Genomic DNA, 26,161 nt, shown 5'->3' on the forward strand with positions numbered 1-26,161 from the left:
TCTTGCATTTGACTTGATCATTTCCATTGGAAATGTTCGACACGGACAGACTAAAGGATTTGCATACGGATGCAGCAAAAGTTCCAAACACCTGCAGAGGGAAGTGCGTCGCCTTGAGAACCAAGGCTGCACTATAGAGAAAGCAAAAGTTACTTTCCATGAGGATAAAAGACTCTTTTTATTTTAATTTATTTAGTATTGTTCCTTACATTCCAGTGGTAGAATTTAACTAATTACTCGAGTACTGCATTTAAGTATACGTTTGGGTTCTATAGGCTGTATATTATTATTTATGTTATATTTTATCTGTGTGGGCTGAAGAAGCTCCTAAGAATTAAAATGCAGGAGATAAATCTTTTTTTTATGTTTTTTTATTATTATTATTAAATAGTTTGACCATATTTAGAATGACTGAAGTAATGATAATGAAATAGTCTTGACTGCCATGAACAACGAGTTCATTTCAAAAGGTGGATTGTTTAATTTCCATGCTTTACGCACGATATTTGCGCACCGTTACTTGGTTTTACGCGTCATTTTTGGTTTGACTCTAAAGTGGACGCCTGAATGTTTAATCTGTAATCTCAGAGTCTAATCTAGCCAGTATTGTGACGCTGCTCGGCTCCGCCCCTCCAGCTCTGACCGGTAGTCGGGGTCCGTCCTTCAAACGGTCTCCGGTCCATCAGCGGCTCTGCGCGGCGCTCCGTGTCATCATAAGGGGATGTAGGTCAATGATTCGGTTCTCAGTCTGAGCTCAGACGCGATCCGGATCCGGGACTGGTCCCCCTTTCCCCCCCCTCCCCCAGTATGACCTTCGCCATGCTTCGGCCCGTGGCGACCCGTTTGATTTATTCCGATTTCACGATCACGTCCGAGGATGATGAAAGCCGCAGTGGAAGCGACGGCAGCTCGGAGCAGAGTTTCTGCGGCTCCACCGAAAAGCGAAGGAGGATTTCACGCCAACCAGACGGAGAGTCCGGGGCGATCCTGAAAGAGAGGAGCGCGGCCAACGCCAGGGAGAGAGGCAGGACGCAGAGCGTCAACGGCGCGTTCGGCGCGCTCCGGACTCTCATTCCCACCGACCCGGTGGACAGGAAACTCTCCAAAGTGGAAACCCTCCGCCTGGCGTCCAGCTACATCTCCCATCTGGCCAACGTGCTCCTCCTCGGGGACGCCGGCGACGACGGGCAGCCTTGTCTCGGCGCGGTTCGTCATGCGCAAGGAGAGAGCGGGGCGCAGCAGCCGCGGAGCATTTGCACCTTCTGTCTGAGCAGCCAGAGAAAAGGGGTAAATTCGATTTTACTGTATGTCTAATCGGATTAAATTACACGCAGATTAAAACGCGCACGTGATGTGCAAAACGTCGGGATAACATATTTTACGCTCAAGAGCGCAGGAGCGTTATCCTGCGCGGCATTGATTGTGGTTTTGGAAAAGTCTGCTCCAACTCAGCGTCCGCTCCACTATTCTGTATTCAAGTGTGCGCGCAAAAGGAGCTTTACGCGCTGCGCGCAAAAGGATCTAAAGCTGACCCCGAACTGAATCCTAACTCTGTTGTGTTTTCGTGTCTGAGACTTTTCCTCTTTTCCCGCAGATCAAGGAGGGCAAAGACTTTTTCAGAACGCGGGGGGGGCTGGGCCCGCTGCGAATGAGACGCTGAAAGAGGAGCAACCTGGAAATACTCGGACTTTCTCAGGGAAGAGTCGAAGCTGGTGTTACGCACGACTCGAGCGCACAAATGCGCACTAATGCTGGATCAAAGGACGGCGCCAGAGACACTATTTATACTTGACTGAGAATTTAAACTAAGACTTTCAGAGATGCCGCGCATTTGTTTGAAACTTGTGAATTCTGGTCCCTTTTCCGCGAAGTTTTAAATAAAATATATTTTATCAAAGTTTCCTGATTTCCCCTTCTTTGTAAAAAACAAACAAAACAAAACATTGCATTTGTCGTCGGCATTTAAAAATGTAGTTCAGATTCTAATCACTGAATGCTGTGAAATTAAATTCACTAATTAAATGGCCAAAGCGTTAAAAATATTTATAACTTGGGCGGCATTTTAGAACATGAAGTAACGTTTTGGAAAATGGCCGCAGCTCTTATAAACCGTTTTTCTTAAATGCTCTTAAATGCTCGCTGACTGCGTCGATCATGAGCAAAAAACTTTAACCCGTTGTGGATTTATTCCTGACGCCGGATCGCACACAGACTTTCATCGTTTTCCTGTAACGTTGCCACGATGTTGTTTCTGAAGCCTGCAGAGCTCAAGCAAAGGTTCCGGGTTTCTGGTGTCAATGGCCGCCCCCCCCCCCCCCCCCCCAACTCTCACGATTGGTGTTTTTTGAAGTCTGCTATCGATTAGTCACGGCAAATAGTAGTCCACACTCTGCTAGGAGCCCCCAACACAGCTGTTGGTATGTCGGAGGGATAAATCACTGTTGTGGGCCCGATGGGGTGAGAGGTCAAAGGTCACGGCGGAGCGCGGCAGCGAAGCCTTTCCGAGGCGTAATCGTGAGGTTTATCATGAGACTCGCGGTTACACTAACGCGTTCCCATTCCCGACTCGGCTCCGACGCTGTTTGTGGAGCGGATTCGTCTCCGGGAATGTCGGAAACGAGAAAAGCACTGGGAGAGCGCAGACCTCCGCCAAGCTGCTCGTTCCCCTCCTAACTGGGTCTACACCGTCGGCATGGTGATCTGGATCAGCACCAGAAGGTTCTAGATTGTTCTTGGTGTCTTTACACACCAACCATGAAAAGTAAACGTGAATCAGAGTTTGTGTATTTTTAACAGATTCTTGAATCCATAAATGAGTTTAATGTTAAAATGTAATATTTGTTCCTGCCCTCATTCTGGATCTGATCGATCATTTTTCATGATGGTTCCTATCGGACCCCTTTATGAGTGAGATGTTTGGTGAGTGAATTTAATATTAGTTTAATATAAGTATTTTACAATATATGACACTTGGAAAGAGCCTATATTTATAAGTAAATGGGAAAATCCAGATGTTTGTATCCAGATGGGTATCCGGATCACTCTACAAATCCCCCACCTGCTCTGTCAGACTAATTGGAATTTGCTGTGCTAAGTCCTCCGTGCACCGGCTCCGGGCCTCCCCAAATGGCTCCCCGAGGTCCCCCCCCCCATCTCGGCAGGAAGATGTCACAGAGGCACAGGAAGGGAAAACAAGACGCCGTCGACCCCGCTGTAGAACTCTCTGTGCGTCGCGCTTTGGGTCAGCGCCAGCCCTGACATCATCCGGCGCCGGGACCCAGATGTGCAGCTCTCCAGCTGTGTCGGCCGAGCGAGGGAACCAAATAGTGAGCTTTCAACAAGGTTGGAAGAAGATTTTTTGTGTTTTAAGATGACGGGTAACAAATTGATGGCAGAGACCATCAGAGGAGATCCGGGGGGGGTGGGGGGGAGCAGTCGAGTTATGGGGGTCTGTCTAACATGTCTGACAGGCGAGGACACACCTGGGGGACAAGGTAAAGGTTTACGGCTCCTCTTCCTCTGATCCTCACATCTCTGAATCCCAAAAGAGATTATGCGCAGGGAGAATTCGAAGCTCCGCCTCCTCCTGGAGGTTTTGTGACCTGAGATGATCGACCTTCATTTTCCGAGCCTCTGTGTAATCATCTTTTCGTCCAACGCTGCGTCTTCTCTTTGGAGGATTAAGTCTGAACAGACACTTAGTTTTAATAAATATTAAACCTAAGTAGCGCGAGATGCTTCCTCCCGTCCTGCGGGCTCAGGAACTGATCGGATGCCGGCATGACGCCAACTTAAATGTGTTGCATGACCTTTGCCAGTCTCGCGGCGGCGCTTTATTGACCTTGAGTAGATGGATCTCAGTGCGTTTGATTTCAATCAGAAAGTCAATCAGTCAGACGATATGAGTTCAATAAAGGGATCTCAAGGTAACTCAGAAACTGATGGAATAATGAACCTCGGCTGCTTCCCGTTGCCGTGCAACAGTCACCGATCCAAACAAACCCACAGACGAAGCCACCCGGCGACGATCCCGAAGCACCAATCACGGCTGTGACGGCTCAAACGTGCCCGTTTTTCTTGCCTCACCAAAAAGGCAACAAAAACAAACTCGGATAGAATAGACGATGCAGAAACAGGAAGGATGTGAAGAGGGGGTGTTGTTTTTTTTAACATCATCTGGGAAGTGCAGTCCTGATTCCCAGATGGGCGCTAACCTTCCACGGAATCACAGCCATGCCAGGAAAGCCACTTAAACTTCAACCAAAGGCAAGAAGGTTAGCGCGAGTGAAACGGCCTCGTGGAACAAATGTCATCACGGAACGGATGATTCGAGTAATCCTCCCTTTAGGGACTTTTTTAAACGCTCCTGCTTTGGTGTTTTGTGGTTTTAGCCAGAGCGCTCGTTAGCATTGAAGCTAACATTTTAGCCATTGCTCTCCCAGTCTTTCAGCGTCTGGATTGAGAGGCAGCCCCTCGCTGCACCTGCATGTCAAAGATATTAATGGTGGCTCAGAGACCCCTCTTTACCGAACTTCCTCCAAGGAGGAGGAGGGGGAGATCTGTCTGGGGGGGGGGGGGGGGGGGGGGCTCTTCTTCCTCTTCTTCTTCTTCTTACATACAAGAACATTTGTTTTCATGCACCAGAGAGTTTGGCAGGGCCTTCAGACGGAGGGAGGATGATGAAGGGCTGGGCAGCGAAGAGGATGGTACGTGAGGAGAGCTGGCGAGGGGAAATTATACAAAATAAAAAATACATTTAAAAAAACAGGCAAGGCCCAAAAGTCAAGAAGTCATGGAATCAATAAAGAAAATGAAAGTGCTAAAGAGGACTTACCTGCAATGCAATGATTTAGTTATTGGATGGATTTTTATACAATTTAAGGAGCTCCTTATCGTGGTTGCTACGGTGACAATATATAAGAAACTGTGACAAGAATCAGTTTTTAAAGCTGACAGAAATCTGAACATTGTTGTTGTTTTACAGATCCTGTTTGTGTATGTTATTCTTTAGCGCAAGCATAGCTAGCACTAGCATCCCATTCGATGTTTTTAAGCTTCCTTGGTGCACAAAAAACTCCCTCCTCGTCTGATTCTAACGATCCTGTGTGGGCCGAGAGGATCCGCGGAGTGTTGCTGGATGTTTTTCCAAAGAACCACTTTCACAGATTTTCCTCCCGACAACAATAAACTTTTATAATAAACTAAAACTTGATAGGATCCATCAGCTCTGAAACGCTGGTGCCGTTACGGTCCATCAAAGGGCCATATATCTGTCAAAGCCCAGTAAACATGAGCAGGTCTTCATGGCGGGACCTGAGGGACGCCGGCGGAACCATTGGGACGTTTCACTTCAGCAAATGGAGCAAACAAGTCAGAGGATTTCCTCAATCAGAGGCAAAAGAGCGAAACAGGGAGGCCGCCGCTCGCAGCTGGGCGCGCTAACAACCTCTGGGATTGGCTGTGGCGTGCAACACCCTGTAATTACGGCGCGCACAGCCGGAGTCAAACACACACATGTGCTCCGACTTACATCCACGCTAACAAACAACCGTTTCCTTTGACTTGTGCATAAACGTGACGCCTTTTCTGATGTTTCGTGAGATGCAGCAGTAGACGGCGCCTGTTGTAAACTGAAAACGCCGGCGTTGGCCGTTGCCGGCTGCCGATGAATGAGGTTATTGTTAAAATGCAGATGTTGGAGTCCTCGCTCTTCCCTTTTCCATGAAGTTCTTGGGCTATTAATAACCATATATCGGCCTCCTTTGTCAACAAGAGCAGCACGGTGCAGGAAGACAATGGGGAATTCCCTGCGATGAAAACAACAGGATGAGCCGGGTGCCCACGTTCGTGTGTCTGCGTGTGCGTGTCTGCGTGTGCGTTTGATGTCACACTTTCTGTGGACCCGTTGCACAGAAGGTGCGTTCAGGGACCACATGGTGGCCTGGTTTCTTCTGGTACTCTCATCCTTTTTTCTATTTTTTTTTTTACAGGAAACCGTGACCTCACTTCAGGGAACCCGAAAGCTAAGAGCTGCCGTTCAGCCAGAGGACTGATGAAGACGAGGAGATGACACGGAAGGTCTTCCTCATCAAGGTGAGTCGTGCATCTCTTACTAAGGATCGAACCCGACGCCGTTTAGAGTCGTTTATCCCCGCAGGTGTGTCTGTCTCCGCTGCTGCTGCTGCTGCTGCTTTCTGCGGCCCGGAGTCTGGCGGAGACTCGCGCGGGCTGCGGCGATGACGTCACGCTGAAGTGTCCAGATTTCGTCACGGGCAGCGCGGATTACCTGTCGGTGACGTGGAACAAGGTGAGAGGAGCCTTTCGCGCTCTTGGGATCTGAAACGACGCCGATTAAAATACCGCGATAAGAACTTCCGGTTGATGCTCTGATCAGCTGAGCAGGAAACGCGGGATTATCCGGCGAGCCAGAGGCGACAACGTCACGCAGCTCTTCGGCTTCGGCCGGCCGGCCGCCTTCGGGGCGGATCAGAGCCTCCTCCTGCGCAACGTGACGCCCGAAGACTCGGGCGGCTACGAGTGTTTCGTCACCGCCCACGTCGGAGGTCGGAACCGGAAGGGCAGAGTGGACCTGCTCGTCAGCGGTGAGCTTCGGGTCAAGCGGGCCGAACCGTCGGACACCTCCGCAGATGTAAAGATCCGAAATGTTGCGCATCAGAAACGCATAGACGCAGAACCGGAAGTGATTTGTTGCTTCGAATCCTCAGAATCGAGGAATTGTGTCGTTTTAAGATGTGCAAAAAGCCTGTTTTTAGGTTCACTCGCTTTGAGATGAATATATTTATTAGATAGAATGTTAGAGTACAAGTACAGTCACACAGTAGCATGTATTACAGTACAAGTACAGTCCCACAGTAGCATGTATTACAGTACAAGTACAGTCCCACAGTAGCATGTATTACAGTACAAGTACAGTCACACAGTAGCATGTATTACAGTACAAGTACAGTCCCACAGTAGCATGTATTACAGTACAAGTACAGTCCCACAGTAGCATGTATTACAGTACAAGTACAGTCAAACATCCTGTCTAAGAGGAGCATTTCAAAAAAGCCCTTGCGGTCTCGTTTCCGTTTAAAGTCCTTCATACATAAATCATCGACATTTAAAAATACCAATAAAATGAATATAAAATTACGCAAAATAACAATACATTAAAAAGACACATTATATGTACAACGTAGGTGGACAAAAAGGGGGGGGGGATTGATCCGGAGAGAGTCGTGATGACTATACGACCTTTAACCTTCACGCACGCCTTTCATCCACAGTGACGTTTCTGTGTTTAAATCGAATGCAGGAACTCAGCTGTGAATATAAGCGAGCCGCGTTTATCTCGTTTCCACCTTGACTTCTCCTGTTCTTGTCTCTTATTTTAGTGTGTTTGGGTCAAGTTCACCGGACCGCAGCGCCGAACGCGACCCGCCACGCTCCGGGGGGAGACCTGCCGCCTGTTTGGGCCCTTTTAAGATATTCTGCAGTGGGCGTGGCCAAAATCGCTTTATCGCTAATCAGCATTTGGGTAATCAAACTTTATTTGCTTTTAGATGCGGCGTCCGGAATGGAGATGAGGAATTTCTCAAATTGTTTTTATTCCAGTTCTTTTTTTTTTGCATTTGTTTGATTTTATCTGTCGTCAGAATCTTGATGCTTTAAATGTGATTATTTCGTACGATAATGTCGACTAAATTAACTGTAGATTTGGATCCTTCTCATTTGTCTTTAATGTTTTCATTTAAACCCGCCCCCATAATATTCCTGCTCACTTTTCAACGCTGAGCTCATCATGGCGTTTCCAGCCACGCCCACTGGCGAGCTCTTTTCTGTCTTTCTCGCTTGGATTTCTTTGTGGCTTTCGATTTAGAGAAATCTTTTGTCTAAATGTTCCTGTTCAACTAGCGACGCGGTTTCTACAGAAGCCAGAGATGGATCAATTATCAGACTTCAGAGTTAGCGTCCGGTCCAGATTAAACGCTTTATCCAGGTATTCTTTTATTCCTGTGTCGATCCACAATATAATCTGTTGGATTAAAACGTGCTACTGTAGAAACAGGCCTATAAACACACAACTACCAGCTGACGATGAGCTTCTGCCCTGGTCGTTTCTTCCTAATCCTGCAGACCAATAATCCACACCGACGTGCTAAAAACGTGGGTTTGCCTTTGACTTGAGGCCGTTAAGCGAGTCGTGCGTGTGATTTCCCCCAGATGAGCTCGAATCGAGTCACGTCTGCGAAGCGTTGCGCCGCCTCCTCGCCGAGTTGCAGGCCGTAGGCGAGGACCGTCCCTGCTTCCGCATCCCTTTTCTCTCGCTTCTCTACTTGTAACCTTTTACCATCGCAGAGATCTCAGGTCGACGCCCTTCTAGTTTCTGATTGGCTCTTCGCCGTTTTGTGTCTCTGTTGGTTCAGGTCATCCGAGCGGTGCGCTCCAGGTCGTCAAGGCGACGGCAGCGCAAGTGGTGGAGCTGACCCAGAAGGAGACCATGAACCTGAACGCACGAATCCTCCTTTATTTGCATGTTTTTAATCAATATTTTTTGGATCATTTCCAGTCAAGTGTGGCTCCGTTTCCTGTTTCCTGTTTATTCAACATGAAAGTACAAAACAGGAAGAGACAATATGGGGCTTTTTGTACCAGACACGCCGCTGTCTGGAGCAGCTGAATCGTAATAACTCGTATATCACATTGCTGCACGCGTTTCCTCTGTCTAATGATATGTCACTAACATTTGGAGTTCAGATTTCAGCATATTTAAATTCATTTCACTGTAAATCCACGCGAAGAATCGACTGCCTTGTTTACCTTGTTGTTTTCAAGTAGGAACTACAACTAGAGCTACTTCCTGTCTGTGAGTCACGTGATCGAGGAAGCATCCTATCAGAGCTGACGTCTCAGACCCAGATAAAAACCCACGTGATCCGGTCTCGAGTCAACAGGTGCATGTAAAGTGCGCGCACATCACCACCTGCTGGCGCGTCTTTGCACTGCAATCTGAAAAAAACAAATAAAGATCGATTGGAAGAGAGCTGCGCTCGATTAGAACTCACGTTGTTCACGCGTCCCAAACCACGAGTCCAAGTCAAGTCTCGAGTCTTTAGCGCGTGAGTCCCTAAAAACAGGGGCTCGAGTTGGACTCGTGAGTCCCTGAAAACAGGGACTTGTGTTGGACTCGCGAGTCCCTAAAAACAGGGACTCGAGTTGGACTCGCGAGTCCCTGAAAACAGGGACTTGTGTTGGACTCGCGAGTGCCTAAAAACAGGGGCTCGAGTTGGACTCGTGAGTCCCTGAAAACAAGGACTCGAGTTGGACTCGTGAGTCCCTAAAAACAGGGGCTCGAGTTGGACTCGTGAGTCCCTGAAAACAAGGACTCGAGTTGGACTCGTGAGTCCCCGTCTCTGGCTCGGCAGAGGTCTAGTTATCCGTGTTTTGTTTCCTCTTCGCACAAACATTTTGTCACGTTTCTTTAATGTCTCTATGATAAAGTTGTTTGAAAGTCTATCTCGCGATGAAAGATGCTTTGGTGTCATGGTTTTGCATCCACAATAACATTTACAGCCACAAGATGGCGCACTGGATCACCGAACCCGAGCCCGGCCTCGCGTTAACGGGAAGTGAAAATCCGATCCAGAACCAGAACCAGTCAATAAAAGACTTTGAATTCAGATGAGAAGGGACTTCTGTTCTCAGATGCTTCGGAAAGAACAGAATAATGTTCTCTTGTTGTTTGTAGTTTGTATTTTGAGAGTGAATTATCTCTCAGAAGTTTCTATTTGGCCAAAATGTTCTGGAACGTCTCTCTTTCCCATCTTGGACCGTGTCACGGAAGAATAACAAACTGTTCCTGGCAAAGTAAAGAACTCCTGGTTCTACCGGACTTCTTTACATGAATGTCTTTAAGTTTTAAAATGTAGTGGAGTTGAGTTTACAAAGCGTAACCGTGTAATAATGAAGTATAAGTAATATACAAAACGCCTTCAAATATCTTTCTGATTTAAGGATAGATAAAAGAGGACAAGCTTTAACGCTCAATAAGCGAAGCCTCAGATCAGAGGTCCTGTACTCTCTGATCTGGAGCAAATTACTGAACCTGTTCTGGACTTCCACATCAAAGTCTTTACTGAAACAGGAACAGAAACAGGATCTGGGAATCGTTTCTGCCCCACAAACATTCCGCATCACATGAACGTGGTCGGATTATGTGGACTCAGCAGAAACACTTTCACAATCAGTCACCGCAACGCGGATTACGGGAATCTGGTCTCCGCATTACGGAAGAACCTTCGTCTTCTTTTCTGGCCTGAGATTTGATTACACTAAATTGCGTGTGTGTGTGTGCGTGTGTGTGTGTGTGCGCGCGCGTGTGTGTGTGTGTGGCCCTGCGATAAACTGGCGGCTTGTCCAGGGTGTGCCTCGCCCCTCGTTTACTGCTGGGATAGGCTCCAGCACGACCCGGTAACGACCCGGTAACGGATCGCGGGTTCAGAAGGTAATTGAATAAATGAATGAAGAACCCAAACCAAGAAAGTCCGGATGTCTTTTATGTTTGAACGCAAAAACGACGAGTGAAATTATGTCAGAGTGGAGGTGTGTGTGTGTGTGTGTGTGTGTGTGTGTGCGTGTGCGTGTGCGTGTAACACGATTACTCAATGCGCGTGTAACCGGATGGGATGTAATTAGGCAGGCATGGGAGGGAGCACCTGTGGCCCATTTGCCACTGATTGGGGGGGGGGGCGTATATAGGTGCTTCCCTTCCCCCGTCCCTGTCTTCGCGTTTTCCCCGTCAAAGGCGGGTTGGCCGTAGACTGTCGCTGTCTTGTCTCTCCTTTTCTTTTGTTTTTAGAGTGTTAAATAAATATTTTGAATTATTGAGTGCCGTGCTGGTTTTCACTGTGAGCGGACCTGTGGGTGGGAGACCTGCTAAAACGAGCCGGGAACCGAAGGAACACAAAATAGATCTTTAGGTTGGGAGTCCTGAAGTGGCGTTGTTGGCGACATTTCGTTTGGCCCCATATGCCCGACGCCACACGCGCAAAAGTCAAATTAAAGGCAGGAAGGATGGAGGCATTTTTCCTTTCACTTTCCTTCTGGCTTCCGCTCTGAGCTTGTTTCTGCGTTTTTTCTTGCGCGTTCTTTTTTTGCGCGTTTCTTCAGTTTGCGTGCGCCTTTTTTTTTAATTATTATTAATTAACGTGCAGGACGCGCATCGTTTCAAGTCAGCGGCGGCTTCCTCGGTGTGGAACGAGACGCACCGCTTCTGACGTCACCGCGCCTGAGGAGTTAAATTGGACCGTGAGGTTAATCGTCTCCGTACTCGTCGTCCGGAGGATTCAAGGCGCCTCCTGACCCCCTCTCTCTCCCCCCCCTCAACCCTCCCCAACCCCCCCACACAAGCCGGAGCCGCGTTTCACCGAAGCGCAACAAAAGTTCGTTCTGGAGATGAGAATATCTGTTCTGTGCAAGAAGCTGCGGTGCGTCCATAAACAACTGGTCCTGCTCGTCACTCCTCTGGTTTCCCTGCCTTTACTTTTGACTCTACCAGAAAAGGTGCGTGGTCTCAGTGCAACTCTGTATAGGAGAATGGATTTCTTTAATGTTCACAAAATATGAAATTCCCACGAGCAGCAGTGTCGAATCAACAATAAGGCGCATCTCGTGTCGAGTATCGAGACTTCCTGCGGGTCACTTGGATTTTTCTGCTGTTGAAATAAATGTTGAATAGTTTTTGAGCTGCAAAGAAAAAACAAGAGAAGCTGTTTCTGAGACTGGATTAACATTCGGTCAAGCAGAATTCTGCAACTAAAAATCATGAGATGAGCAGTCATTGATAATCTGGATTATTGTGATCATGAGAAATGAGATCATGAGAAAAATTTGGTGGAATAGGTTAAAAAAACAAAAAAAACCATCAGGATACTAAATGAAAACTCTGATGATCGAGTGTTTTATTTATTTAGTTGACACAACGTAACGTCTCTAAAAGGTCGACTCCAACTGCAACGATTATCTCTGTTAAATAAATACAAATTCCTGCTTTCAAAACAGGTTGGCGTCATCGTTGCATCTTATTATGATAATTACGATGATAATTATGTAGGCCTCGTAACTTGAAAATCAACTGATGGGATGTCAAAGTGTTGAATTCGGTGTTTCCAATCGTCTCTCTACGGGGCGTCTCTAAAATGATGACATCACTCTCTGAACCTGGCTGTCCCGCGTTTGTCTTTTACTTATTTTTTAAAGTTGACTTTCATTTCCTACAGGAAGGGAAATGTCTCTACGTGGTGGTGCTGATGGCGGCGTTTTGGTGCACGGAAGCCCTCCCCCTGGCTGTCACTGCCATGCTTCCGCTCTGCCTCTTCCCCACGCTGGGAGTCCTCCCCTCTAAGACGCTTTGTCCACAGTACTTCCTGGAGACCAATTTCCTCTTCCTGAGCGGCCTCATCTTGGCCTCGTCCATTGAGGAGTGCGGCCTGCATCGCAGAATAGCCCTGAAGGTCCTCTGCATCGTCGGCGTCCGGCCGGCGTGGTGAGAAAAATGTGCTTTCCTGGTTTCGGACTTTTTTACGAGATAAAATAGGAGACTGTGTGTTTAACCCGCTGCGTTCGTTCCAAGAGAAACACTCCCAACGTCAGCCGCAACCTGACGCCGCCGCCTGTGTTTTCCTAGGCTCATCATGGGAATGATGTTAACCTCGTGCTTCCTGTCCATGTGGCTCAGCAACACCGCCACGACCGCCATGATGCTCCCTATCGCTAACGCCGTCCTGGAGAGTCTGTTCGGAGACATGGAGACGCTCAAAGAGAAGTGCAAGCTGAAAGTCGATGCTGAGACCGAGACGACAAACGGTACGTTGTGTGTTCGGTACCCCGGTGGTGCAGTGTGTATCACCCCCCCCATCCAATATGTAATCCTGGCTGTCTAAGGCGTGGACTTCTGAACAGCTCCGGCGCCGTTATTCAGTATTAAAGTGGCGAACGTTTAACGAGAGTGGCGTGGCGTGAAGTCAGTGTGTGGTTGGACTCGTGTTTCCAGCAACGTGCGTGTGTGTGTGTGTGTGTGTGTGTGATGCAACCTGCTGCTTTTCGTTCTCCTCTAGGTCACGCCACTGTCATGATGCAATCACTGTCAGAGACGCAGAAACTTTCAATGGACGGGTGAGAGAGAAACCGCTCAACCGTAAATCCATATTTCTGAATGTTTCCCACCAAAGAGCCGAATCGGGTCGCCGGACCGCCGGCGGGAGCTGCTCGGAGACGGGAGCGCTCTCGCAGACGACCCGAGTTTAGATATGGTACAGATGGATGGATAGATGGATAGACGGATAGATGGATAGACGGATAGATGGACGGATAGATGGATAGACGGATAGATGGATGGATGGATGGATGGATAGATAGACCCCGTGCACTTTGTCCACTGTCCATTTAAAACCCACAATAGGGATTCGGGGACAGCGGAGGAGGTCCGATCGGAGGCACAGCATCAGCTTCAGGTGTGGAAAGGCTTCTTGATCTGCATTCCGTACGCGTCCAGTATCGGGGGGACGGCCACGCTGACGGGCACCACCCCCAACCTCATCCTGATTGGACAGCTGAAAAGGTACCTCTCCGCTCGCGCGTCGCGTGAACGGTGACGTTTCGGCATCGTTTTTGACCATCGTTTCGTTGCTTGGCAGCAACTTCCCCGACTGCGACCTCATCAATTTCGGCTCCTGGTTTGCCTTCGCTTTGCCGCTCGTCGTTCTTTTCCTGTTCCTTGGATGGGTTTGGATCGCGTTCCTCTACGGAGGGTTGAATATCAGGTATTGCTGTCGCTGCATTTGGTATTGATTGAGAAGTCTTAAACAAATCGTCTCAGACCACATTGGCGTTGATGAATGGTGATTTCACGAGGGTGGGGCGGGGCGGGGGTCCTCCCTTTTTGTGAAGGAGTTTTTCCTGTGATGCAGATCGTGCTTCCGTAAACACAACCACCGTGAACAGTCCGAGGCCAGAGCGAGGGCCGTGATCGAGGAGGACTACAGGAAGCTCGGACCCATAAAGTGAGCCCCCCCCCTGCGGTTCACGGTGAATGACGACATTTTCATCACAGAGCCTCTTGCTGACTCTTATTTTGCATGCTCCTATTTCAGTTTTGCAGAGGGGGCGATCAGTTTTTTCTTTGCACTGTTTGCCATTCTTCTTTTCACAAGAGATCCCAAATTTTTCTCTGGCTGGTCGGTCTTTTTTAAAGATGGGTAAGGAAGGCGCAGTTGATGGAAGTGTAAAGCAGCTCGTTGGTTTTTAACACCCCTTCTTGCCATTCTGGAAGTCTGTCGCCGTGTATCTCGACTGTCCTGATTGCTTCCTCCTGTTGTTCTGCAGGTACGTCTCAGACGCCGTCACCGGTGTGGTCATTGTGACCATGTTGTTCTTTTTCCCCTCGCAGAAACCTTCCCTACGTTGGTGGGCCGACACTCAAGGTGAGCCAGCAGTCGAGATTTAACAACGCTGGTGTTTTTGATGCCGTTCGTTTGTTTATTTGTCTGTTTGTAAACAGGATTACGGGAAAAAACTTCTGGATGGATCTTAATGTAAAAAAAAAAATTATAATCTGAAGATGGGTCTAATTTAGATCCCTTTAATTTTGAGAGCGGTCTGGATTCCCGTCTGGAAACACAAATAATCTGGATTTTCCCATTTACTTATAATAGAGGCTTTAAAATATATATATGTTGTAAAATCTGCTTTAAATTCACTCACCAAACATCCCAGTCATAAAGGGGTCCGATATGAACCATCATGCAACATGTCTTCTGGATCTGATCCAGAATGAGTTCAGGAACAAATATTAAATTTTAACATTAAACTCCATTTATGGATTCAAGAATCTGTTAAAAATACACAAACTCTGACTCACTTTGACTTTTCATATTGGTGTATAAAGATACCAAGAACAATCTAGAGCCTTCTGGTGCTGATCCAGATCACCATGTGGACGGTGTAGATCCAGTTAGTAGGGGAACGAGCTGCTTGGAGGAGGTCTGTGCTCTGAGTGCTTTCCTAGTTCACTAGTGTAGCACAGCAATTAGCATAGCATTTCATATTGATGCTGATTATTTGTGGAGACTGTAACACAGATATTGCAAAATGCTAGAAATAAGGTGAGGAATGTTAATAACGCGGATTAGAGTCTGAGTAAATGCCCCGAATGGATCCCTGTTTCTGGGATTAGGATAATCTCTCATAATAACTCGGCCCTGTTTGCTTGAGCGAGTTTGTGTGACTGTTTTTGTTGCATGCAGCTGGTCAAACAAACCCCTGGCTCGCGTCAAAAATGAAAAAAATAACATTAAAATCAGAGTAGATTCAGTCGGAAAACGAGGAAAGAGCAGGACCAGGGTGTAAAACACAACACAAGTAAAAACAACTACAACGTCAATTCCAGGCCAGGTTTTCATGGAGTCGTGTATTTTGTTCTTTCCTCAGCACCAAACACTCCGTATGTACCCCTCTTAACATGGAAGAAAACCCAGGAATCTGTTCCCTGGAACATCATTCTGCTGCTCGGAGGCGGCTACGCTATGGCTAAGGCTTGTGAGGTAAAAAAACAAAGATGTGAACGCATCTCTTTCCTCTTGGTTCTGCTCCGCTCTTCTTCTTCTCCTCGGAGTTTGTTTTGCTTTGATGTGGTTTGTTCTCTGACCTTTCGTCCCGATCCCGTGGTGTTTGGCAGGAGTCCGGACTCGCCACCTGGATCGGGGGCTACCTCCGACCTTTGGCTGAGGTCCCTCCGGCTGCAGCTGTGATGTTGATCACTGGTTTCGTGGCCTGTTTCACGGAGGTCGCCAGCAACACCGCCACAAGTATCATATTTCTACCCATCATTATGAAACTGGTGAGTTCAGTAATTGATCTATGTGTGTGTGTGTTTGAGGTGTGTGTTCTTGAACAGGAGTCAATTCAATTCAGTTCAATTTTATTTATATAGCGCCAGATCACAACAGGAAGTCCTCTCAAGGCGCGTTACAGGATTAGCAGGGAAAGTCAGAACCCAACTTGACCCACAAGAGCAAGCACTTTAGCAACGGAGGCAAGGAAGAACTTCCCTTTAACGGGCAGAAACCTTGGACAGAACCTAAGGCTCATGGTGGACGGCCATCTTTCTGGGCCGGCTGGGCAGAGAGGGAGAGGGAGAGGGAGAGGGAGAGAGAGCGAGAGAGGCCCTATAAAGCTATAAATGCTAATGCTAGCGATATGGACATCAGTGTTGAGGGACACAGGTCCAGGTTCTGCAGCACCACGGACAGAAGGACCTGCAGACAGAGACAGAAAGAGGGACAGACAGAGAGAGAGAGACCAAGTATCAGAACCTCAGTTTCATTTCGATGTAATAACAGGAAGTTCTTGGTCATCCGGGCGTTAATGTCCTGAAGGCACGTCTGACTGACTGACCGAACTAACCAGCGTCTGTTGCTCAACTCTTCCTCGACTCTTGCGGCAGATGTCCTGATGTCTGCACCCTGTTGGACATTAACTGCTGCTGTCATTATTGGGAGACTTTTGGACCCCACCTATGACATCAGTAAGACATTCTGTTTTTGAACGTGTCTGTCTGTTAGCAGGATTACGGATATGAACCATCATAAAAAAAAAGGTCTTCTGGTTCTGATCCAGAATGAGGTCAGGAAGGAAAAAGTATAAAAGTGGATTCGAAAATCGGTTAAAAATACACATCAACTCCGAATCATTCTTACTAGCCCGATTTATTCAATATCTCTGGATATGTTTGAGTTTTTTAAGGTTTGGTTGATTTAATCAATTCAATTGCGTGAACATTGATTTTGTACACTTAGTCAATGACTTAAAGATGATTTATAGACAACTTATCAATGACTTATCGGCGACTTATCGATGACTTATCGGCGACTTATCGATGACTTATCGGCGACTTATCGATGACTTATCGGCGATTTATCGATGACTTACCAATGTCTTACCGGCGACGTATCAATGAATTATCGGTGACTTATCGGTCTTATCGGTGACTTATCAATGACTTATCGGCGACTTATAAATGACTTATCGGCGACTTATAAATGACTTATAGACGACTTATCAATGACTTAGACGATTTATCAATGACTTACCAATGACTTACCGATGACTTATCAATAAATTATCGGTGACTTATCAATGAATTATCGGCGACTTATCAATGACTTATCGACGACTTATCAATGGTGTATTGACGACTTATCAATGACTTATCAACAACTTATCGCTGACTTATCAACAACTTATCGCTGACTTATCAATGACTTATCAATGACTTTCTAAGTGCTATTGGACAGGCGGCTTCCCTCCAGCAGCTCTTTATCTGTCATCCTAAACTCCGCTCCAGGCCACGAGCATCTCTGTGAACCCTCTGTACCTGGTGATACCTGCTACCATCGGATGTTCGTACGCCTTCATGCTGCCGGTGTCCACGCCGCCCAACTCTATCGCCTTTGCGTCAGGACTTCTGGAGGTCAAAGACATGGTGAGATGCTCGCATTGCCTCCTTTGACGTGTTGAGATCTTTCCTCGCCGCCTTCATGTTCCCTGCTTCCTCAGGTAAAAACCGGCATCGTCATGAACATCCTGGGGATCCTCGCCGTCTCTCTGGCCATTAACACCTGGGGCGCCGCCATGTTTGACTTGAAGACGTACCCGGAATGGGCCTCACCCGGCAACCACTCTCCTGTTCTTCTCGGGGTCAGCTCGCTCAACGCGACGCTCTGATGAACCGATCGGCGTCAACGCGAGCTCAGATAGCATCAGAGGATTGTGGGAAGGTTTAACACTAAATGGGGACAAATGTCTGTTGAGATGTTTCTGGGTTAACGTTAACGTTACAACGACGATTCTACACGTCTAAACGTAGGCTCCCAAGAGTCCAGGTTTTACAATGTGAATGGTTGAACGCTCCATGCCTGAAGTTAAAAACCTTTATTTTGCTGCCTGCCTTCTCGGTACGCGCAACAGGAGACGGGCTTCTCCTCCGCAGCAGCAAAGGGCGAGCGTTTCATACAGGTGCCGGTTCATATCATTAGAATATCATGAACCAGTCGATTCATTTCAGTAATAAAGAAACTCCTTCATGATATTCTAAGGATATGACCGACACCTCTATATGAAACTACAGGATGTTCTGATGCTCCTCGGCTCACGTGTGCCGGAACAATGAGAGAAATCTATATGAGTAATTATTTTAAAGTCTATATTTCTAATCAAAATCACTGAGAGATTATTATCGTTAATTTATGATGTGTCGTTGCTGCCGAAGCCACAGCGGATTTCAGCCGATAGCTACATTTAGTGGATGAAAATGTACATTTTATTAGACATTGTGATTTTTTAACTCTTAAATGAATGCCATTACAAATAAAAGCTAATTAAATTACGCCTGTGCAATTCTGATTCGCTGCTATGCGATCAAGTGAGCTGCTACTGCGTGAACGCGGATCTACAGATGTGAATTCATTCCTCGTTCGCCTCCAGTTTAAAGACAATGTTTGACTCGCGGCACGGGGCCGGGGTAGTTACTGAGTGTTAGCAGGGCCGGGGTAGTTACTGAGTGTTAGCAGGGCCGGGGCAGTTACTGAGTGTTAGCAGGGCCGGGGCAGTTACTGAGTGTTAGCAGGGCCGGGGTCAAAAGTCATGTCGGGTGTCAAAGCAAACCCAGCAGGACGGGATCGGTCTGGCTGCGACATTCATTAACCTTTCAAACACTTTATTATGGAGGACCAAAACTGCCACAATTAAAAATATAAATGGGGAATATATATATATATATATATACACACAAATAAATAAAACTGCTAATATAAATAAATTTAAATTAAACAAGACTTGTATTCATATTTCGATGCACCTTCTGGGTAACTGCCTCACTGACTCATTTAAACTCGATTCAGTAAAAGTAATCGAGTTTGCCATCGCGAATGTGCGAGTTCTTCTTAATAGTAGTTTAAGGTATGTTTTGGCGCCCCCTGGAGGCCACGGCGCGCTCTGATGTAAGTGAAAAGATAAGATCACAGATCAGGACGATTTTTTATTGCTCTTATCTCACCAGCTGAGTTTGTTTCTGAGAATAATCATCCTCCGACGAAAGAGAAGCACAAGTTCCTGGAAAAAGGCAAATGGAAACGTGATGGAGGCCTTTGGGAAGAAAAGGATTGTAAACCTGTGTGTGTGCATGAAGTTCTTTCATGTGATTGTGCGTCATGTTCGGGCCATGGCGTTACCATTTCCCTCGTGAGAGCTCGTCGGCAACCCACAACATGACAGAGTTCCTCTTTTGATCCGAGTCTTCCTCCGGCGTTTCCCAGAAACATGAAGTTCATCACGGAGAACGGCGGAATACGAATCAGGTAAGAGTATTAGCTTTTAATCGTCTGTTGATCCTTTTAGGAGCTGATCTTCCTTAAATCATCGGATCTATCATCTATCATCTATTACCTATCTATCTATGGAGAGCACAAACCTCCTCCAAGCAGCTCGTTCCCCGCCTAACTGGATCTGAAAAATCCTGATTTTTTTTGTATCCAGACGGGTGTCTCGCTTTCAAATTTTAATGGGAACCGTTAGACCAAGACCCATCTTCAGATCTTTTCCATCTAGCAGCAGTTATTCCGTAATCCTTGGCGGAGGGAACAACATTGAAAGCTTTCATTTCGCTCCTCTTTTCAAGAACTCAATCGTGCGTCCCTTCCCAAACCTCCCGGGTGCCGTTTCGTTTTTCCTCAGGAACAGAACGGGATCCTGCAGACGGGCTCTTAAATCCGTCCTGCTTCATCTCTGGGATGTCTATTCCGCCCCTGCGCCTTCCGGGAAAGACGTCCTGACGCTTCTATCTCTCTGTGTGACCGTCGCCATCGTCACCGGCGGCCTGCTTCACCACTGGTTGTCAAAGACTCTGAAATACGACCGTGAGCCGTCCGTCCGGACGGCGTGCGTCTACCTGGTCGCCGTGGGCCCGCTCTGCTTCCTGTGCCACCCCCTTCGCTGCGTCCTGACTATGATACTTCCCACCGTCTGCACCAAACAGGGACGCAGACTCCTGATCTCGGCCTCGGTCACGATCCTGGTTTTGAACGTCGTACCCAACGTCACGCTGAACATCGGCGCGGTGGCGCGGATCCTGAAATGCACCGGCGAGAGTTTGGCCGGGGCCCTGCTGAACTCATCGGAACCGTTGAACGAAGCAAAGCGAGACCTCGTCGAGGAAACCATCAGAGTCAAGAGGGAAGACTTGAGCGTCGTCACGAACCTGAGGAAGTTGGATCACTTCACGTACGTCGACTTGTCGGACATCAGAAGCAAGTTCTCCGGGTTGATTGGGCAGATGGACGGCGACTTTTCTCGCGCCAGGAACCTCCTGGCGGAGTACAAACTGCTCTCCAACAGGGTCGTCGCTGGAATTTACGTGGCTCTGCTCGTCTTCGAGGCGTCGCGCTACCTGAGGTCTTACCTGACGTCTGTTCGGTTTGATAATGTCCTCGTGTCCAATGCGTCCCGGGGAGAAACGTCCCGTTCCGCCGGCAAATGGACGAAGAAAGACAGAAGTCGACGGCGAATATCGAAGCAGGAAGTTACTTCCTGCGTCTTGGCGCTGGTTCCGGTAACGCTGTATTTCTTCATGATGTTGTTGATAGTAGCTCTGGATCACGCCGTCTATCACGCCGTTCAGGCGATTTTGCTGTGGCTTCAAGATTTTCCCCAAACGTCCGGCGGCATAAGCGTGGATTATAAGGTCAGACAGCGGACAAAGCGTTCTTTGACCTTTCACCTCTGGGTTTTGCCTCTTCCCTTTCTCACGCCTTTGCTCTTCTGACAGGTGCGGTGGTTCCCCCCTGCTCTTTGTATTATCCCACGGTCCTGCATCACCCGGGAGCTTACGCATTTCCACAGAGATTACACGTGGGCCTTCAACCTCGAGCCGTCGGCGTGCAATGCGACGACTTCGGCCCCGGACCGGCGGGTGGCGGCCCTGCTGGGGTGTCTCTGGCTCGTTAGCTACTCTCTGGTGTTCCTGGACGTTTACGCCGGGCGGCTGCGCAGGATGATCTCTGCATCCTTTTTCAGGGAGCAGGAGGAGAGGAGAAAGGCTCACCTGGCAGAGAAGATACGAAGGAAAATGAGACAAACGGAGCAAATAGCGACCATTTCTGCTGCCGATGGGCCTCCGGTGAATCGTCTTGTTCCACCACCAGTACACGTTTTCAAATGAAACATACAAACCTGTTTGTCATTTACTACTCATGTTTTAACTAGAAAAGCACTCGGAGAGTGCAGACCTCCGCCAAGCAGCTCACTCCCCTCCTAACTGGTGGCCTCTGGTGGCCTCCGGTCGTCTCTGGCGGCCTCTGGCGGCCTCTGGTCGTCTCTGGTTGCCTCCGGTGGCCTCTGGTGTCTCCGTGGTGGCCTCTGGCGGCCTCTGGTGGCCTCCGGTGGCCTCTGGTGGCCTCCGGTAGCTCCGTGGTGCTGGTCCACACAAGCTTTGAGCTCATCCTATCCGGCGCTGAATATGACTTTTTAACATTTGGCCTTGAACACAACACAGGAATAGATTTGGTTCAAATGTAAAGGTAAATAATTTGTTCACGGTGGTGATGCAGATAGATCAGAGAAAACAGCAGCCGTTTAATTTAAAGGACTGAATAAAACTATCTCCTGCAGGGGTTTCCAAACACTGACGTCATTGCAAGGCAGTATTTTACGACTTGGGTAAGAAATCTGCTCCTCACGAGTAACTCTAAAAAACACGGATGAATATTTTACACACCGTGCAGTATTTATTAAATTAACTCGTCTTCATTCTGAGAGCAGACGGGCCAACAAATTAGATAATCTGACTTATGTACCGGTCAACCTAACTTGACTACAATAATAAAATACATGAAATGCAATTCTTTTAATGTGAAGGGATCAAAATGTGTGTAGCATGCGTGTAAACAGACACCCATCTCCCTGCACTGCTGAAACATGAAGTATCAAAAGCACGTCTTTTATTGACCATTAGAGTAAATTCTAAAGACTTTTGGGACTAACAAATGTCGTTTGAGTCAGCGAAGGCGTAGAAAACAAGCATCTCATCCGTCTTCAAAGAAAAACGTCATTGCATTATATAAAACACTTGGCAACGGAAAGGACGACGTAAAAGACGTGCACGTCAACGATTCGCAAATGTCTTTAAAAGATTCTCATCAGTGAGGAAGAGTCGCGACAGGAGTCGGAGGTCTTGCTCGTCAGTTCTGCAGACGTAGGCGTGGCCACGTTCCCCGCCTGGGAGGCGTGGCCACTGATATGCGAGTATTGAATATGTACAATGCGGAAGCCTTGGTCGGAGATGAGGCCGTTTCAGGAATCCAGCTCCAGCTGCCGTAACTCGTCCCGGAGCGCCGGCGCCCGGCCCAACTTCTCCCGCTGCTCCTTGGTCGGCTCTTGTATCTCGCCGGCGTCCACTTTCTGCTGCAGCTCCTCGACTTGCCGCAGCTTCTTTTTCAGGTTTTTAATCCTCTTCGCCATTTCGGCTGCCGCCGCCGAGGAATCGTTCGACGAAGTGGGAACCGCCGCCGCCGCCGCCTCCGTGCCGTGCGACGAGTTATCATCCCCCGAAAGGGACACGTCCTGGATGGCGTTGCTCATCGAGTCCACGTCCACGTCCCCGTCCTGGTGCTGTTTCCTTTTTTCCTTCCGCTTCAGGTTGCGTTTGGCAGACTTTGAGAGCGCGGCCTCGCCGCCGCCGCAGCCGCCGGCCGTCCTCTGCTGCTGCGGCGCGGCGTCGGACGGGCTCATGCCCGGCGGCAGATCTGGTTTGCCCTTGAAAAACTTAACGTACTTGTTTTCATAGCTACGACAGGGAAGAAGAAAAACAAAACAAAAGGAGACAAGACGATGAATCATTCCGAACGCATCCGAGTCATTCCTAAACGACGTCGGACCCGGTCCGGCTCGTGCAGAGACATTTTCTGAGTGTATTTACACTGGCACTTCTTCCTGGGGGACGTAACCGTCCTTCACGCGCCTCGGCTTCCTCCACGTTCCATCAGGTCGTTGCGTGGCAGCGATGTATTTCCCTGCACAACAAAAAGCAAAGCTTTTTTTTTTTTTTTTCTGGACAGCTCTAACAAATTCAGACGAATTCATCCGCGTGGCCGGAGCAGGCAGAACTTTTCTTCATCCCGTCGTCTCCGCGCCAGATTTGAGTTTTAGAATTCCGAACAGAGGAGCTCTGCGCTCATTATTCGCTGGAAAGGTTTTATCAACAAACAAACTTATGCGAATGGATCCGATTCTGATCCCGAGGGGCCTGACATCCTCCCCCTCTTTAAAAAAAAAAAAAAAGGACCTTGAATTCTCCGCCACGCTTTGGGGGCGAGGGTAATTCAACATGGCCACAGACGGCAGATAAAAGCCGAGCGCGGTTGATGCAAGAGTCCAGTTTCATGCAGAAATACAGAACATCTGACAAAGAGAAAGCATATATTTAATAGTTTTCTATGTGGTATTCACACATACTGTAACATAAAATATCGCATATGTATTTATAAAAAAGAAATCTACGTCAAAGTGGACACTGGACCGACATGGGGCATTAACTTGTGATGGAAGCATTCATATTTGATATCCAGTGTTTTTGAAAATGACTTAATCATCGTACTGTAGAGTATTTGTTGCAGCACTCCACAATAAGACATTTAAAGCTCTGAATAATACTACACAGGCATCTTTTTTGTGTTTTATGGCACACACGAGATTGAGACTACGAGTGATTCAAGCCACTAGATGTCGCTGTGCACGCAGCGTTTCAAGGCCTGAAGCCTCAAACGGGTTCCAGAAAAAAAAAAAAAAAAGCTTGAAAAAGAAGAAAGATAATAAATATCTTTGAAAAAGGGCCGTTGAGGCGGTTCCTGTGTGAGCTTATCTCCTCGGGGGCCGCCGACCCAAAGTTGAAGCGCCCTGACCGTAAAAGCGCGGTCACCTTCAGATTTGAGCCTCGACTCTGTCACGGCCAGACGGCGTTATCAGATGCGTTGCAAAGGTTGGAGCCCGATATAGACGTGCTTCAGAAGCGGTCAGTAAAACCTTACAATGAAAAGAAAAAGTATTCGGAACCAGTCGGAGCAGAGTATTCTGAAGAAGACGGAAGCATCGATGCCTGTTTAACAGGACTCTGGAAAAGCTTTTGGCTTTGTTGTCTGTTTAAAAATACACGAGAGGGGGAAAAAGAATTTCCCCATCGAAGGACTAATAAAGTTTCTGGAATCTGATCGGCTAAGTTGAGGAATGCTTTGACTGAGGAAGTTGAAAACAGCGGCTAAGACTCCGGGGCGAGCAGGTGAAGGTATATCGGATCAGCCTCCACAATGATGTTGGACGATCGGACCGAGGAGAAGCTGAAAGCTGAAGTGGGTCCAAAAATGGAATGTTGGGGTACCCCACGGGAAAGTCAAGATGGGGATGGGGAATAAATCACCCGATTACCAGGAAGTTTCTACCTAAGAGAGACTTTTACAAAACCAGCATCCATTGTTACACTTCGATGAAATATAATTCAAGCTGCACCCGCGTTCGAGAGAAATCATTGGACGGCTTCAGGGGGGCCGTCTCTTCCCCTTTTGGGGACGAGCTTTGGCTTTTGTCACACATGCCAAGATATTTGCTGCTAGACTTTCCTGATGAAATCCACGTTGCTCTTCACACCCTGCAGGCTTCCAGCCCTGGAGCATCACTGAGCTCCCGGCATCTGTTACCGGAGGTAAGGCATTCTTCTCCCAGACAAACAGCTGATCCGTAAAGCAACAACAACAACACTTGCAGTTGTGTTTCATCCCTCCATGGATCAGAACTTCTGTGGTTTGTCTCGACGGAAGTTAAAAGACGCTTTTTGTGTCTCTTTGAGCTGTTCAACCCGTTTCTGTTTGACTGCAAACAGATGATAAATTGTAGAATTGGTCCAAAAAAAACAAAAACAAAATGAGGTTGAATAATTAGACTGGTAGAAACATTTAAAGCCACGTGTGCAAGTGGCCCAAAATTTAAATATTAAGCCGTTTCTGTCATAACAGGAATGAAACTGTCTGAATAAAATATTAGCCAAATAAAAAGAGTTAATCACAGCTGGCGATTACAATTATCATTACAACGTTATCAGCGATCATATTAGCTTCAGCAGGAGAAGCTAAGGAACGTTAGCTTGCGTTGCTAGTGATGGAACTGTTTTTGCAGAAAGGTCGTTTTCCTAATAAAACAATTATAGCTCTTAAGTTGGTAAGGATCGAACGGAGCCTTTATATAAAGCGCACAATACCCAAACCGCCAACGAAATAACCGTGACGGCCAAGTTGGCAGCTCGCTAGCGTTAGCCGTAACAGCTAACACTAGCGTTAGCCGTAGTGTTAGCTGTTTTCTACTGTAAACAGCTAACACTAGCGTTAGCTTGCTGCAGAGCAAAACAATCCGAGCCTGTAATGTTGGCGTTAAACGCCACAGATGAAAACTCTTCGCCTTCATTGCGGTTACTGTGTTTAATAAAAATAAAAACAAGGATTCTGCTTTAGATGGGCAAAGATCTGGCACATGCATCAGCCTTACCAGACTCATCTGTCGCATAGGGGGTTGCCATTTTGGGCTAACGTGTTGTATGCTACTCTCGGTTGATCGGTAACCCAAACCTCCCCTCGCTCACTTCGACCCGACGCAGCAGAAAACCTCTTCCACCCGTGCGTCTCCCCCCGAGGTGAGCGGGGTCATGGCAGCATCTGCGGACGGGAACCGCAGCTGCAGCTAAGGCTAAACGCGATGGTTGAGCGCGGAGTATAATCGGGAGGTTCAAGGCAGCAAACCACGCGAACCCTTTTCTTTGATTTAGGAAATGACGACGTGGATCATAGGTTGCCATGTTTGGAAAGTTAAACGTGTTCAAAGCTTTTTTGAAATGGCTCGAATCCCATGTTTTAATGTCGTAGTCTATTGGGCCAGAATATACGTTATTTATAGTATTATTATTGTTGTCATTGCACATTTCATAAACACAACAGGTATTATTTACAAGTTCCAAATCAAATGTGCCGCAAACATTAAAAGGGGCGTTTTGTAAAACCAACCTGGCAAC

At 47.6% G+C, this 26,161-nt stretch overlaps 5 protein-coding genes across 6 annotated transcripts; 4 read left to right on the forward strand and 1 right to left on the reverse strand.

The window, feature by feature from the left end:
• The first annotated feature begins 638 nt into the window (after window positions 1–638).
• tcf15 (transcription factor 15) lies at window positions 639–1,865 on the forward strand. Its single transcript, XM_068746842.1, has 2 exons — window positions 639–1,287; window positions 1,595–1,865. Exons 1-2 carry the CDS (start codon window positions 808–810, stop codon window positions 1,658–1,660), a joined length of 546 nt encoding a protein of 181 aa, XP_068602943.1. The 5' UTR covers window positions 639–807; the 3' UTR covers window positions 1,661–1,865.
• Window positions 1,866–6,066: 4,201 nt separating this feature from the next.
• Window positions 6,067–9,576, forward strand: LOC137898909 (uncharacterized). Its single transcript, XM_068742966.1, is given in 6 exon segments — window positions 6,067–6,093; window positions 6,158–6,307; window positions 6,395–6,649; window positions 7,398–7,454; window positions 7,457–7,540; window positions 8,430–9,576. Coding segments are annotated over 6 exon segments (633 nt in total). The 3' UTR covers window positions 8,490–9,576.
• A 1,881-nt stretch (window positions 9,577–11,457) lies between these two features.
• On the forward strand, window positions 11,458–18,371 carry slc13a3 (solute carrier family 13 member 3). Its single transcript, XM_068745298.1, has 13 exons — window positions 11,458–11,565; window positions 12,282–12,547; window positions 12,689–12,867; window positions 13,119–13,176; window positions 13,463–13,621; window positions 13,698–13,823; window positions 13,971–14,063; window positions 14,154–14,258; window positions 14,386–14,483; window positions 15,490–15,602; window positions 15,737–15,898; window positions 17,405–17,542; window positions 17,617–18,371. The coding sequence occupies exons 1-13, from the start codon at window positions 11,458–11,460 to the stop codon at window positions 17,782–17,784; spliced, it is 1,773 nt and encodes a 590-aa protein (XP_068601399.1). The 3' UTR covers window positions 17,785–18,371.
• Window positions 18,372–19,377: 1,006 nt separating this feature from the next.
• On the forward strand, window positions 19,378–21,274 carry ocstamp (osteoclast stimulatory transmembrane protein). Its single transcript, XM_068742975.1, has 3 exons — window positions 19,378–19,415; window positions 19,792–20,797; window positions 20,882–21,274. The coding sequence occupies exons 1-3, from the start codon at window positions 19,378–19,380 to the stop codon at window positions 21,272–21,274; spliced, it is 1,437 nt and encodes a 478-aa protein (XP_068599076.1).
• A 698-nt stretch (window positions 21,275–21,972) lies between these two features.
• On the reverse strand, window positions 21,973–25,865 carry pym1 (PYM homolog 1, exon junction complex associated factor). 2 transcript variants are annotated; one of them, XM_068750443.1, is made up of 3 exons: window positions 25,642–25,865; window positions 23,030–23,123; window positions 21,973–22,897 (listed from the first exon to the last, which is right to left on the reverse strand). In XM_068750443.1, exons 1-3 carry the CDS (start codon window positions 25,670–25,672, stop codon window positions 22,405–22,407), a joined length of 618 nt encoding a protein of 205 aa, XP_068606544.1. In that variant the 5' UTR covers window positions 25,673–25,865; the 3' UTR covers window positions 21,973–22,404. The 2 variants fall into 2 exon arrangements, with proteins under 2 accessions (XP_068606544.1, XP_068606536.1); XM_068750435.1 differs by lacking the exon at window positions 25,642–25,865 and having other exon boundaries at window positions 23,030–23,237.
• Window positions 25,866–26,161: the final 296 nt, after the last annotated feature.

Source organism: Brachionichthys hirsutus, chromosome 2, assembly GCF_040956055.1.
Source record: "Brachionichthys hirsutus isolate HB-005 chromosome 2, CSIRO-AGI_Bhir_v1, whole genome shotgun sequence".
Taxonomy (NCBI): Eukaryota; Metazoa; Chordata; class Actinopteri; order Lophiiformes; family Brachionichthyidae; genus Brachionichthys; species Brachionichthys hirsutus.

Bases quoted from the DNA above. Each gene is read 5' to 3' on its own strand.
- tcf15 (XM_068746842.1), top strand. From the start codon at position 808: ATGACCTTCGCCATGCTTCGGCCCGTGGCGACCCGTTTGATTTATTCC. The intron at 1,288-1,594 runs GTAAATTCGATT...CTTTTCCCGCAG, and splicing joins TGAGCAGCCAGAGAAAAGGG to ATCAAGGAGGGCAAAGACTT.
- slc13a3 (XM_068745298.1), top strand. From the start codon at position 11,458: ATGAGAATATCTGTTCTGTGCAAGAAGCTGCGGTGCGTCCATAAACAA. The intron at 14,484-15,489 runs GTGAGCCAGCAG...TTCTTTCCTCAG, and splicing joins TTGGTGGGCCGACACTCAAG to CACCAAACACTCCGTATGTA. The intron at 15,899-17,404 runs GTGAGTTCAGTA...ACTCCGCTCCAG, and splicing joins TACCCATCATTATGAAACTG to GCCACGAGCATCTCTGTGAA.
- ocstamp (XM_068742975.1), top strand. From the start codon at position 19,378: ATGAAGTTCATCACGGAGAACGGCGGAATACGAATCAG. The intron at 19,416-19,791 runs GTAAGAGTATTA...GTTTTTCCTCAG, and splicing joins AACGGCGGAATACGAATCAG to GAACAGAACGGGATCCTGCA. The intron at 20,798-20,881 runs GTCAGACAGCGG...CTCTTCTGACAG, and splicing joins GCATAAGCGTGGATTATAAG to GTGCGGTGGTTCCCCCCTGC.
- pym1 (XM_068750435.1), bottom strand. From the start codon at position 23,193: ATGAATTCGTCTGAATTTGTTAGAGCTGTCCAGAAAAAAAAAAAAAAA. The intron at 22,898-23,029 runs GTAAATACACTC...TCCCTGTCGTAG, and splicing joins CCCCAGGAAGAAGTGCCAGT to CTATGAAAACAAGTACGTTA.